The sequence below is a fragment of the Rousettus aegyptiacus genome, unplaced genomic scaffold (genome assembly GCF_014176215.1).
Source record: "Rousettus aegyptiacus isolate mRouAeg1 unplaced genomic scaffold, mRouAeg1.p scaffold_m13_p_10, whole genome shotgun sequence".
NCBI lineage: Eukaryota > Metazoa > Chordata > Mammalia > Chiroptera > Pteropodidae > Rousettus > Rousettus aegyptiacus.
In genome coordinates this window covers 13,877,839-13,890,273 of record NW_023416285.1, presented here as the reverse complement: position 1 = coordinate 13,890,273, position 12,435 = coordinate 13,877,839, and the positions used below count along the sequence as shown (strand labels likewise).

Genomic DNA, 12,435 nt, shown 5'->3' with positions numbered 1-12,435 from the left:
CTATTAGAAAAAAATATTCTTTTAATCAATGGGGGAAAGGTTTATTTTGACCCACATTTGTCCTTGTTCTTTTCCTACAACTCCTAGGTCCTCAATAAACAAAGAAATGGACAAGAGAAAGAAGTTGTCAGAGAACAATTATCCTTTGCCATCTAAATTATTCTGATTTCAAGTTTGGATGCTCAACTCAGATGGCAAAACACAATGAGGTATTACCTGGACTACTTAGCTTTCTAAGCTTTAAAGAGTAAGAGTTTTGATAATGAGTCTATTTCAAACGGTCCTATATAAAAATAAATATCTGAATCTTTGGTTCCTGAGTTTGGAAATTAAGAGGTACCTATAATTTGTTCACAATCCCAGATCAAATACTGTGGCCAAAGTCTCCCTGCCCTTCCAGCCACAAGCCATCAGAAATTGGTCACTCTGTGTGTGTGTGTGTGTGTGTGTGTGTGTGTGTGTCCCAAAATTCTAAATCGTTAGTAGGTAAATAGATGAATGGCTTTGAGGGATAAAAGATCTACTACTGTGGGCTAACTCAAGTTCTCTCCCAACAGTACCATTGAATCTACACAGTGTCAGGACTAGAAAGATTTGTAAAGCAGTGGAATTTTCTGAAGAAGGTGCATATTCAGCTTCCTGAACCAAAATATATGGCTTATGGCAATATGATCACCCACAGAACCGCTGTGGGTGCACATCCAGTGAGAACTTCCAGCTTTCATGGCTCCTACTATTTAGAAAGCCCTGAAGAAGAAATCTGCCTTCGGAGTCATTCCTTACTTTTATTTATCTCTCTGAACACTGTGGGAACTACGTGGTCCACTCCAAAGAAGGCTTTTCCTCTGGCCTACATCTTCCTGAAGCTATATCCAATTGCCTTTTTACCTTTCCCTGATCAATTAAACCAAAGAAAAGCCTTTATTCTATGCCTGCCTCTATTTCCAATCCCTATCCCTCAACTTCTACTATCACCGTTCAAACCCTCTCCCCTACAGACACCAGTCATCTCAGAAGGGTCTCTCCAAAGACCCATTTGCAGTCCTCACCTACCTAATGACTTTGTAACACATAGCACTGTTTTCTATCATCTCCTTCTGTGAAATTCTCTATGGGACTTTGGAAATACCATTCTCAAAGCTTACCTTCTATCTTTTAAGCCACTTCTCTAGTTTGCTGGCTTTTCTTCTCTTCTTCAATGTCACCGTTCCTCCAGGTTCTATACTTAGTTCCTTCTCTCCCTTGTTTACTAAACATTTACGAAACATGAACTGAGTACTTATGTACTCCAAATTGTCCTAGTGATGGTATCTGTTTACCATGATTTCCCTGAGTGATAGCAAACACCACCATGGCTTCCACTACCAAGATGACAGTTTGAAAACTATATTCTCAATTCCAATTCCTCTGTCAAGTTCAAGACCCTTAATCCCCAACTGTGTGCTTGATAAGATTTCCCAGATATACTGTGGGCACCTAAACTTAAAACTTTTAAAGTGCAATTTGCATATTGATTCCAAATCATTACAGGAAAAAAAAATGGAATGCAGACATCTCAAATTGGTTCAAAAAAAGACAGGAAAGGAAAAAAAGAAAAAAATGAAATTCATGGTGAATAGAAAAAAAATAAGATGGCAGTTGAAGTTAAACATATCAGTAGTTTATTGAGATAAACTATAGAGTTAAGTTACCTAGTAAAAGAGTCCAGATTGGGTAAAAAAAAATATATATCCAGGTAAGTGCTGTTTATAAGTCATATACTTAAAACAAAAGTATAGAATAATACTAAATAAATGTTAACAGAAAGAAATGAGGCACAGTAATGTAACAATAGGCAAAACAAAGAAAAAAGATACCAAAGGATATATTTCACACTGATAGAAGAACGAGCCACCAGCAAGATAAAATGCTGGGCCTTTATGAATGTAAACTACAAAGCAATAAAATACATAGATATGCAAAAAAGAAATCAGCAAAATTATAATCACAGTGAACTATAACTTCCTCTCAAAAATTAACAGACCAAATGGTCAAAAAATAAGTCTAAAATATGATTTGACTAACAACTAACAAGCTTTAATTAGCAGGCAGATAAAGAACTTTGTGCTCAAACCCATTCTTTTCAAATACAATCCTTTAGATTGGCCATATATCAACTACATCAGATTACAGAAGAATAACAAACTTGAAACAGCAGATTTCACATAGCCATATTCACAGATCACAAAGCAATAAAACTGGAAAATAACAACAATGGAGTTTTAAAAAAATATCAACTGATCTAGAAATTTTAAACTCAAAACAAAATACTTCTAAATTACTCCTGTCAAACAGAAAATCTGAAAGTATAACTTGATAAAGCAGAATAATAGAGCAGCACTCTCAATCTATAGTTTAGCCAAAATGATACCCAGAGGAAAACATACAGGAATGTAATATAGGATGAATACAACACAATACAAGAATAATGATGGAAAACATAAATCGAAAAAAAAAAAAACATAAATCAATGAAAGAGAAAAAGCAAATAAAAATAGAAAATCTGATCAATAAAAGGCCAATCAAGTATCTGAAAAAGCAAAAAAATTATATATAAATATGTAAATATATATTTTATATATATTTATAAAATACATAAAATATAAAAATATATATAAAATATAAAAATATAAAAACATATTATATATATAAATATATATAAATATATATAAAGGCCAATGCTTTACAATAGACAAATTTTTGGCAACTCTAATGATGAAAAAAGCCCACTAATAAACAGTAGAAATTTAAAAGAGGCATAGTCATAGATACAGAGATTCTTTTTTATTTATTACATATATTTTAAACATATACAAATCTCAAAAAAAAGTACAATGAGCTCCCATAATCTGAATAATCTAATTCAATTATTGCCAAATTTTTACAAAATTGGTTTAATCTATCCCCATTTTCCCTCCCCCTAAGTATTTTAAGGCAAATTCCAGACATCATTTCATTTCACCCTTAAATACTTAATTTATGTGGTAGGAATTTTTTAAAAAAATTATTTATAAGAGAATTCTATAAAAGAAACTTTTTATCTATAAATCTACAACTCAAGGTATGGACAATTTTAAGCAAAATAAAAATGTCTACAACTAGCTCAAGAAGACAGAAATCAGACCATTCACCACAGAAGAGACTGGTAAGGCAGACAAAGCATCACTCACTAAAAATGGGGGAAGTAAGGCCTACATTATTTTATCAGCGAGTATTAGCCAAAACATGAAAATAAAGCGCTCTACTAAAATATTAAATAGGTAATTCCCTTTTACGTATATTTTTAAAATTGGAAAGCTATCAAACTTACTTTACAAGGCTAAGACAAGTCAAAAAATCAAAACGAGACACAGTCATCCAGAGATAAGTGAATAATATACATGGCAGGACCCAGGCAACACACATCTCTGTGTCCCTAGGGCCCAGAACAGAGCCCTGATGAATAACACTCCACACCCGGTTCTCCCTCTGCTAGTCTGGTACCCATAAATTGTGTTCCTTCCTATTCTGGAGAAGGGGAAATTATAGAACCTATAGAAAGTTCTAAGTACTCACATGTTCTCCACTCATCAGGATGTTTAAAAGGAAATGCTAGACCATTATCAATTGCAGCTATTTGAATAAGCGATGCAGTATCATCAACACATTTTGTTTCCTAAAGGGGAGAAAAATGGTCTGTTGATAAAAAATTGTATATAAATAGTTTTAATAGATAAAATATTGATAATAATTATCGAGGTTTAAAGACATTTTATCTGAAGGGCCTGTAAATATAAAAACTAAGCTGCTGGAAAGTAAAATCTCATCCTCGATGGGCAAAAACTCCCTTAAAAATCAGTAAAAATTTCATAATCACTATTTTTTTAATTTTAATATTATAAATTTACATAGTGATGGTTTCATTTTTTTTGTCTTTGGTGAAGAGGACTTGGAATTATGACTTAAAGTGTTGCTCTGGATAATTTATTGCTAGATGCATTGCTTAAATGTATATTTGCAAAATACAGACATTTTTAAAATAACTTAAAATGTTACCTCATTAAAATCTAGCCTTTCTTAGGATCCTATAGAAATAGTTGGTTCAAATACAAGATGTTTCTAAATAAAACTCCCCAAAGATGGTAGCTAAATATAATAAGGTCCAATAGGAGGAACCTCAAGAAACTCCTGATGACAGAGTCTAGGCCGTTCCTACCTTTTATATTCTTTGGTAGCAGAAACAAAGACCTCAGGAGCAAGAAAGAGGGTTTTATGTTAGAGTACTTCCTGGTATTTAAAGATAGACAGTAGTCATTATTAAGTGGTCTACATCAAATAACAAAAGGTGAAAAAGATAACATTTAAAAGTATCAAAGGTCTGAGTGATATATGCCAGGTTTGTTTCTTTTAGCTCATATCAAATGTCTCATTTCAATGGAAATGCAGAAAATACCTAAGAGCAAAATAATGAAGTTTTCAGCAAAATCGATTGCTCAAGACATACCAATAAAATAAATTTAGGAACTACTATAAATACGTATATTTTAAACCCATTTTTGCTATAACTGACATTTATTTTTATTTCTATCACTTTTTATCCATGTATACCTTTATTGAGGTATAATTTACAACAGCAAACTTCACAGTTAAAGTGTACAATTTGATAAGCATTGACAGATGTGAAACCTTTTTCCAGAAGTCCCTCGTGTCCCTTTGCAGCCCCTCACCCTCTTTACCCCACTCCCAGGCAACCGCCGTCTGCTTTCGGTCATGGAGGTTAGTTCGCACTTTTTAGATATTTATATAAATGTTCACATGGTATGTTTCCTTTGTATGTAGCTTCTTTTACTGCTTCTTTCACTCAGCAGAATTTTGAGATTCATATATATTACTGCCTATATTGAGTTTGTTCTTTTTTTACTGCCAAGTACTATGAATATGTAGTTTAAATTTTTTGATACACACTGAAAAGCATAAACTTTTTAAAGTGATGCGATAGCTTTAAGTGATGAGAACACATAGTTCATAAGTAAAGTTTTAACTAGTTAAAACTTTCTCAAAAATATATAGACTGTTTAAAACTAGTGAAACTATTCTGAAAATATTTCTCATATAACTATTTAAAATTTAAATTTCGGTAATCAAAGTTGAGAAAAATCAATGTAAAATCGATCATTCCAATAGTGTTAAGGGTCTATCTATGCAGTCCATTATGTACATTAAACCCAACTTCTTACAAGTAGTAGAAGTACATTTTTTTACATTCAATGAATGTAATTTATAGGTAAAGCACACATATTCCATAATACTGTATTAGCTAATACTGAGTCATAAGACTCAGGAAGACGTGAATTAGTAATATATAAAAATGACCAAAAATACCACAAGACTTTATTACATAAAAGCAAAATAAATCTGGTGGTTCTAAAAACTTTTCCAAGCCCTAAAAATAGTATATATCTGATATCGCTCTTCTATTCTAATGCAATATAAACAATAAAGCTGCATGGAGATTTTTAAAAACAGAATAAAAAATTCAATGCCATCGAGGAAAAAAAGAAAAAAGATAAAGAAAAATAGAAAAAGGAGATAAAAATCAAGAATCTAAGTGAAGGAAATGAGGAAATGATGAAGAATAATTTAACTTCAAGGATTCTTTGACAGAAATTGATTGCATGTACATGTGTGTGTGTATATACACATATATATATTCTTTTAAAATTTCCTTACCTTAATTTTCTTTCTATGTTTCTGCTTTTCAAATCTGATTAACCAATTATCATTTCCCCTGTCTTTCAAAAAAAAAAATCTGTTACTTAATTTTTAGTTTTTTATGGATATCATACCTTAATATCAAGGAGAAAATCTGGTCACTTCTTGAATTTTGAGAACTTTATTGGTTATCTGTGACATATGTTTATCTATTAAAGGCTCCAACTTAACACACACAAACTGAAAAACTCCTAAATGTCGGCTAACATTTTTGAGCATTTACTCTGTGCAAGACATTATTTTAAGTGTTTAATATGTATTAATTCATTACTCATAACCATGGTGAAGTAGGTACAATTACTGTCAAGAACTATTAAATCAAGGTTATTAAAACCCAGGATAATTTCACCTTATGAAGAAAAAGCATCTACCCCCACTACCAGGCAAATTTCTGGACTGGCTCTCACCTAATGTCTGTAGAGGAGTATCCTAGACTCTGCACTAATTTTAACATTAACCTAAGGCCATATTAATTAAGAAGGTAAATCTAGAAAAGTATATAATGCTTTCTCAGAAGCCAATATAAATGAGCAAACATTTTGAACCTGGGGTTCTCAAACTTCAGGGGGTGTCGGAATTACCTGGAGGACTTGTTAACCCACAAACTGCCAAGCCCCACATGCAGAGTGTCTGCTTCAGTATGTCTAGGATGGGCTCCTAGAAGATGTACGTGTAATAAAGCCCCACATAACACTGACCTCGACAGGCCAGGGAACCACATTTTGGAACCACTATGTTACATTATCTACATCTTTGCTCCCTTCCAGCCTATAAAAAACTAAGAGTTTAATGTATACAGAGACTATACTACATCACCTAAAGTCAAATAAGCATCTAAAAATAATTTAAACAATCAAGTTTTAATTATGCACATTATGTAGATAACATTTCTAATAACTGGCTTTGTCCTGCTGCAAAGAAATACCCCAGCTGGGATGGGAACTGGTCGCGATCACCTGGGCAGGAGCCTGCTCTGAGTCAGGATCTCGAGAACAGTATCAGTTATGCCAGGACAGTCAGTACTACATCCCTGTGTTCTAAGGCAAGTAGAAAAAAAGTGGCCTCAAGACTCCTGCATCAAAATTTTATGTCTTTGATTTGGATAACAAGAGTTGAATATGGTTTGAAAGCTTGTAAGATTTGAGTGAACAAATGAGAGAACTTCAGTACCTGTATTTCTGATGATGTAATCCAAAATAACTAATCTTTCAAATTGTGACTGAAATTGTTTTCTAATATTCTCAGGCAAAGGGTCAGCTTCAAATTTCCTAAGCCAAAATTCAGCCTCCTTGTAACCTTCAACAAATAGCTGAAAGGAACCAATCTATAATTTTAAGAACTATAGTTAGAAAAAAAAGTACAAGAACAAAGGTTTTTTTTTAACTTTCTCAGCAGTATCATCACATATAATATATAAACAATAAAAAAATAGAATAGTTAACACTACTTTAGATAAGCCACATTTATCAAGAACACTATTTTTACACAGTAATCTTAAATAATCACAAAAATAATTCAAATAAAAAATGCTCAACTGAGACTTTAAAGGAACATAGCAGCTATTGTAGGATAAAAGGCATTTCTATCACTAAAATTACTAGCTGTTAACATCAAAAATCTTTTTTAAAAGAAATACAAATTTAAACAGCACATGGCACAAAGGTAATGGGTAATCAAGTTGGCCTCATAAATACAGACGAATTACACAAGGAAAATCTACTTCTCAACACTTTATGTTCCTGTTGGCATGGAATTTAACAATTTCCTAAAGGCTTTTCTCTAATGCACTTATAATTAAGTCCTAATAGTTATAAATATGAAAATAATATCGTTTTTTAGTTATACTTATTTCAGCATATCTGAGGAATAAAAGGCCTTGTACATTTTTTCAAACTGCCTGCTTACTTGGAGTACAATTTTAAAAACAAGTGGGGTTGATCATAAATTTCTACTCAAATCCTTTTAGCTAGATAAATGCACAGTACAACAAAATAACGAAATCACAGGTTAAATATATATATATATTTAAAAATAAAGCCTAGAGCATTTTCTAAAATGCCTTTCCCATTAACGCTCCCTAACCTTGCTTAGCTAGCTGCTAATCATCCATTACACTTATTTAGAAGTGGTAAGGAAAAACAAATCTATTATGAGTACATAAACATAGTTACTACCATTCACTTTACTATGTGCCAGGACTGTACCAAGTACTTGACATGAATTTCTTCATTGTATCCTCATAACCCTAAAAAGGAGTTTTTATCATCCCCCTGTTTTGTAGAAACTGGGGGTTGGAGAGTAAGAAATTTGCCTAAGGTCTCAGAGCTAACTGGTGAAGCTAGAAACGACACCTAAGTCTCATTCTCCACCTGTGCTTTTAGCCATTATTTTTAAAGCTTGAGATGCAACCTCCTCTTAGAAACATTCCCTAGTCCCCCACACTGGGTTAGACATTCCTTCTGGATCCTCTCTGAGCTCCCTGCAGTTAACCATCCTGACGACTTATCATATTGCATTGAGACTCCTTTACTATAAACTCTTTGATGAAAAAATTGTTTTCTTTACTATCACAGCCACAGCCCAAAGCACAATGCCTAGCATATAGAGCTCAGGTAATAAGTGCTGAACTTCCCCCCAAATGAAGCTTACCACAGTAACTTACCTTAGGAGGGAGTCCTATCCGATGAAATTTTCTACCTACTTTTGGCACTTTCTCTAAAGCATACTTTTTACCTCTAGATTTTGCACGGTCAATTGTACTGTAGTTAAATGTTTCACTGACAAGACAAACCACCTAGAAACACATGGTTTAGAAAAATAGTCATTAGAATTTGCATCAAAGTATTCTATTCATATACACCATGAAGCTCATTTTAATGCTGTAAATTAGTAAAGTTTAATCCTATACTAAATGCCTCAGAGAATCTAAATTAGAAAGGCTAAATGGCACATCTTCTTTCTGAGAGTGGCCGTCTAAAATCGGCCAATGGAAGAAAGAAGCCCTGAAATGCAGAATTTGGAATATTTTGAGGAAGTCTTTAAGTAAAAATGCATGAAGGACAAAAAGAAAAAAAACAGCAGTGTTTTGAGCACATTAGTCTCTACCTTCAACAGCATTTCTAGATCCCTGATCTTTATCTGCTTTCTAAATGCTCTTTCTTTTTCCTCCTTCTGTTAGCATCATCTTGGTTCACATGTACAAGAGATGTTCCTTTTGTGGCTCCACACTAGAATCAACTTTTCAGTTGCTCATGACTCTGGATTCCCAAAAAAGGGGCTCAACTTTAGGCTCTGTCACAGAAATATTACCAAAGTGTTCACAGAGAGGTGGGCTATAAATTAGGAGTCCATGATTAAAAACAAATTCTCCTTTACCCTTGTCTTCGGTACAATGCCCAGATGAAGCTTCTCATCCACCAGGGAGGCAGCAGCTTCGGAAAGGTATCCCTGGTTAGGAACCAGGCAGCCTCTGCCAAAGCAGCAAGGGCAGCAGACCTTATGAACATACTTGGTCCATTTTGGATTCAGTTGACTGTAAGGCTCTTCTGATTTGGGTTTAAATACACCAATAATTTTCTAGAAGGGAAAAATGTAGAAATGTAATTAAGACTTTTAATACATAGAGATAATAATCCATAAACTATATTCTGATAAATCTTTTGTGCTTCTTCCCTCTATAGATTTGGACGTAAGCCTTAAATATTAACAGATTTAGTTCCAATCACACTTTTACATTCATTCTCATTCAATAGCTGACAATCAATCATCCTTTGGGCTAGTGGTTTTCAAACTTCTCTGAGAAACCCTAGGCAAGGTGAGGGCAGAGATGAGGAAAGAGCTCTAAGACCTCATGCCACTTAACCAGATAGACTCTGACTTCCACCTGTTTTATATCACGGGACTTCCAAGTTATGAAAGGGTTCCACTGACTTTAAAATGTGCGAAAACCATTGCTCTAGATCAAACCGTATTATTATTCAATACCTATTAAAGATCCAAATCACACGTTTATTTGCTTTTGGTCTACTTTCCTCATTTGATATACACTGTAAAAAGGTAGGAAGTTTCTAAGGACTGTATCTCAAGCACTCAGAACGGTGCCTGACATATAGTAGGTATTCGAGCATTTGTTAAATGAACAAATCCAATGACAAAAAATGGTCTCTAGACGAAGATAATGACAAAGATAAAATACAAAGGTAGACAGTATATAGTGAACATTCTATGTTGCCAGATTCTTCTACCCTCATCTTTTTTCCAACTTTTTTTAATGAACAATTTAAATTTATCTTAAAAATTCTGCTCATGGGTGTCTAAAAGTCTATCAGTTTTACTACTGGTCTGGAAAAGTATATTTATATTAAATTTAGGGGCTGGATTATCTTAGACAAGAAATAAAAATCTTATTATAATTTTAGGTATATAATTGCTTTATAATGCAATAAAATCTGAGCTACTAGTGAAACAGTCAGCAAGCATGAATTGAGAAATGACACGTGGAATAAATATTGAGATTGACATTACCAACATATATACTTAAACCTCAAAAAAACCCAAAAAACCCATAGTTTAAAATATAACTTCAATCTTTGCAAAAAATATCTGGATGAAACTATAATCTTTTTCCCTCCTGAAAAAGGAACTGCTGGCTATGCATCATTCAGAACACTTTTAGAAATAACATCGATTTTTGGAAAATTCTAGACTAAGTGGAACAAAGTCCCATATCAGCTTCTCTTTTCTGCCCTATAACTATACTCCAGTTTATTTTACTTTGTCACATTCCAATGCCTTAAAACATTAGACTTCCCAGACTCCTTCTCTGGTAAAATACAGGGAAAAAATTTCCTAGGGTAAAATAAGCCTCTGAAAAAAAATGAAGCACTTTGGAAATGCAATTGAAGGTTTTGAAAGTTTAAACTTCTACTCTGTTTGGCTAATATGGCTATAGACTACCATAACGTAAGGACTTATGAATATACTCAAATTTATAGCTGAGAGTATTCAATAAATGCTTGAAACCAAATATTAAAATAGAACAGCAAACTATGACTTCAAATGAATAGTTCTATTTCTAGATAGTATAGTGCTTTAGTAAAAAACAAACAAACAAAAAAACTGGCCTTTATTTCTGAAAAGAGGGTGCAATCAGATTTATTAGGAAAACATCTTCAGAAACTCATGACTTCACAATTTAAATTAGTGTTTTCCAAAATTTCTGTTATATATAGTAGTAGGTCTGTGAAATTCTCACCCTCTTAGGATCCTTTACAAAGTAGCTTCCACTTGAACCTTGAGAGATTCTTTCTGGAAAAACTCCAAATTCTATTGCTTGCTCCGCTTTCAATATAACTTCGGCAAATTCTGGATCGTCCAAGAATGTATTCAACTCTGAAGAATCAACAATTATTGCATTAAGAAAATCAATGTGAATGTAATGCATGAAGAAGAAAGAAGGAACGCCAGCTATGAGAATGCTCATGATTTGGACCTGTACTACTGGATTAGGTTAATGCCACCTAGGACATGAAGGCTTAGAAAAATGTAATCAAGTATTATATGAGTTGCTTTGATTGTTTTTTCTTCACTAACCCTTCTTCTCTTTAAGCTTCAAGTAATGACACATGGAAAACAAGATTCCTCTTTGTTGAAAAAAATCACACTACCTCACATTACTTTGAACTCCTTTCTTCCAGTGATTTTGTCCTCCATTCTACCTTAGCCTCCAACTACACAGTCATATCTCAGATCTGTCATTATCAATACCTGCAACTTCTCCATACTTTGAATTTCAAGCAAATTCTAACTTCCTAGTTCACTCCCTCTGGCACCAAGCCCATAAATTCTTCCATCCCGCCGCGACCTACAAGCATTGATCTACAAGGTTTTCACTGTCCTTCACCCCCTTCGTGCCCCAATTCCCTCTTTGATGAGCTTAACTTATGGTCAATCATCATATAATCTCTCTCTTCCTCTCTCCCTGTACCATGGTCACCTTTAAAAAAAAAAAATCTCAAACCTGGTTAAACCCAACAGTCTGCTGACTTTGCCTAAGCCCAGACAGCTAAACTTGACACACTGTCTGGTCTCACTTTAAATGATCGTGAAGCTCAGGTGGGCTCTTCGAGCTGCCCAGGAAGCATAGTGAATGTTTGTGTGCCCCCAAAATATGTTGAAGCCCTAATCTCCAATACGGTCATATCAAGAAAAGGGTCTTTCGGAGGTAATTTGATTTAGATGAGGACATGAGGGAAGAGCCTCCACAGGTGGATTAGTGCCCAGAGCGTTCTCTCTTCTCTCTGCCATGGAAGGACACAGTGAGAAGGTGGCCATCTGCAAGCCAGGGAGACAGCCCATGGGAACTTGACTGAGCTGGCTCCCTGCTCGTGGAATGCACAGCCTCCAGAACTGAGAGAAATCAATCTGTTGTTTAAGCCACCAGTCTATGGTATTGCACGACAGAGGCATGAGCTAAGGCGACTCCCCTGGTCCGCAGACGCTCCCACTCCTCTCCTCGAATTCCCAATACTGCCTCTCTCTCAGCAGATGACCTAGACTCCATTTCACTGAGAAACAATCAGAAAAAAACTATCAGTAGCCCATAGCATCACCTCCTCCTGCCCACATCCTCTCCCATCTGTCTAG

At 34.3% G+C, this 12,435-nt stretch overlaps 1 protein-coding gene across 3 annotated transcripts in view; it reads right to left on the bottom strand.

Moving 5' to 3' along the window:
* The window catches only part of PI4K2B (phosphatidylinositol 4-kinase type 2 beta), a 32,119-nt gene that overhangs the window by 12,844 nt on the left and 6,840 nt on the right, over positions 1–12,435 (bottom strand). For 2 of the 3 annotated variants that reach the window (XM_016154811.2, XM_016154813.2), the window contains exons 2-7: positions 11,045–11,181; positions 9,166–9,366; positions 8,453–8,584; positions 6,961–7,114; positions 5,749–5,810; positions 3,595–3,694 (exon numbers count right to left, since the gene is read on the bottom strand). In XM_016154811.2, the coding sequence (XP_016010297.2) occupies positions 3,595–3,694; positions 5,749–5,810; positions 6,961–7,114; positions 8,453–8,584; positions 9,166–9,366; positions 11,045–11,181 (786 nt within the window). The remainder of the gene's footprint in view (positions 1–3,594; positions 3,695–5,748; positions 5,811–6,960; positions 7,115–8,452; positions 8,585–9,165; positions 9,367–11,044; positions 11,182–12,435) is intronic. The other variant, XM_016154812.2, reaches the window with a different exon arrangement.